Here is a 2,078-nt window from a genome sequence, read left to right on the forward strand (position 1 = left end):
CAAATATTTCATCAATCCTTGATCATCCAGTTAGTCACTTAGTGGCCAACTCAGCCTGGAGAATGAACTGTAAATTATGATAACCAAAAACCCTGGACACATCCAGATTCAGCACATCCACTAAATTCAGTCAGTTCATCTTCCCAATATCTAATGTGTAAGTAATGGACCCAAACAGTGTATATGTCACAAAGTCAACATAAAAGATCATATTTAGTGATTGACCTACAAGAAAGACAAATTAGCATTTATGAAGAAGAAAATCCTGCTGGTGAGTTACTCTCTGGACCTTTCTTTTTTCCTGCTTACAGAGTAATTCTGTAACTTCTGTACCATGAACTTGCAACAGGTGTTATGTCATTCCTAAATGACACCAGCCTAACTCCAGTTTCATTCATCCTAAATGGCATCCCTGGGCTGGAAGAAGTACATTTGTGGATCTCCTTCCCCCTGTGTACCATGTACAGCATTGCCATCACAGGAAACTTTGGTCTTATATACCTCATTTACTCTGAAGAAACCCTCCACAGACCTATGTACATTTTCCTAGCCCTTCTATCCTTCACAGATGTGCTCATGTGCACCAGCACTCTTCCCAACACCCTCTGCATATTGTGGTTCAACCTCAAGGAGATTGATTTCAAGGCCTGCCTGGCCCAGATGTTCTTTGTGCACACTTTCACAGGAATGGAGTCTGGGGTGCTCATGCTCATGGCCCTGGACCGCTATGTGGCCATCTGCTATCCCCTGCACTATGCTACTATCCTCACAAATTCAGTCATTTCCAAGGCTGGACTCCTCACTTTTCTTAGAGGTGTAATACTTGTTATCCCTTTCACTTTCCTCACCAAGCACCTGCCATACTGCAGGGGCAATGTCATACCTCACACCTACTGTGACCACATGTCTGTGGCCAAGATATCCTGTGGCAATGTTAGGATCAATGCCATATATGGTTTAATGGTTGCCCTCCTGATTGGCGGCTTTGACATCCTGTGCATCACAATCTCCTACACTATGATCCTCCGGGCAGTTGTGAGTCTATCATCAGCAGATGCCCGGCAGAAGGCCTTTAGCACATGCACTGCTCACATCTGTGCCATTGTCATCACCTATGTCCCAGCCTTCTTCACCTTCTTTACTCACCGGTTTGGGGGACACACCATTCCTCCACATATACACATTATTATGGCTAATCTCTACCTGCTCATGCCTCCCACAATGAACCCTATTGTGTATGGGGTGAAAACCAAGCAGATACGAGAAATTGTTATTAGATTCTTGTTTAAGGGAAAGGACAATTCTCACAACATTTAAGTAGAGTCTTCTTAGAAGTTAGAATTCTCTTATCCAGGTTGAGATAACCAAGTCTGTAGGGAACTCTACAAATGAAAGCAGTTATCTGGCCACAGGAAATATTTTCATGGAACTTTAATTCTCCTACCTCTTTTTATTTATTTTTATTTTTTTATTTTTTTAATGTTTATTTACTTTTAAGAGAGAGAGAGAAAGAGAGAGAGAGAGAGACAGAGTGTGAGCAGGGGAGGGGCAGAGAGAGAGGGAGACACAGAATCCTAAACAGGCTCCAGGCTCTGAGCTGTCAGCACAGAGCCCAATGCAGGGCTTGAACTCACAGACGGCAAGATCATGACCGGAGCTGAAGTCGGATCCTTAACTGACTGAGCCACCCAGGCTCCCTCTTCCACCTCTTTTTAAAGAGGTAGACACTATGTTCATGTAGACAAAGACTCTCTCTTCTGAAATTCCATGTTCTTCATATACTTAGGGGAGAGTGGTTGGGTCACCAGGATGGGAGTTGAACTTTTTTAAGATTTTAAATCCCTGCTAAAACATGAGCTGTGCTCATCAAAGTCTTAGTATCTCAACATTCTCCTGCCAAAACCATTTGGAGTTCATTCCTCTTTCCCAAGTTCTTTTCTCCTGCTTTCATTCCTGAGTTTATCAACTGTATATTCAGCAGTGCATACATATGTTCACCAGAGAACTTTTAAAAGATGTAAGTTGCAGCATATTCATAACACACAGAATGTATGTCCATCAATATCCAAACTGAATAA

The 2,078-nt window shown here is 42.5% G+C and overlaps 1 protein-coding gene across 1 annotated transcript; it reads left to right on the forward strand.

Moving 5' to 3' along the window:
* Positions 1-303: 303 nt before the first annotated feature.
* On the forward strand, positions 304-1,317 carry LOC125913583 (olfactory receptor 52N1). Its single transcript, XM_049618804.1, has one exon. The coding sequence runs from the start codon at positions 355-357 to the stop codon at positions 1,315-1,317; it is 963 nt and encodes a 320-aa protein (XP_049474761.1). The 5' UTR covers positions 304-354.
* Positions 1,318-2,078: the final 761 nt, after the last annotated feature.

The sequence above is a fragment of the Panthera uncia genome, chromosome D1 (genome assembly GCF_023721935.1).
Source record: "Panthera uncia isolate 11264 chromosome D1, Puncia_PCG_1.0, whole genome shotgun sequence".
Lineage (NCBI taxonomy): Eukaryota > Metazoa > Chordata > Mammalia > Carnivora > Felidae > Panthera > Panthera uncia.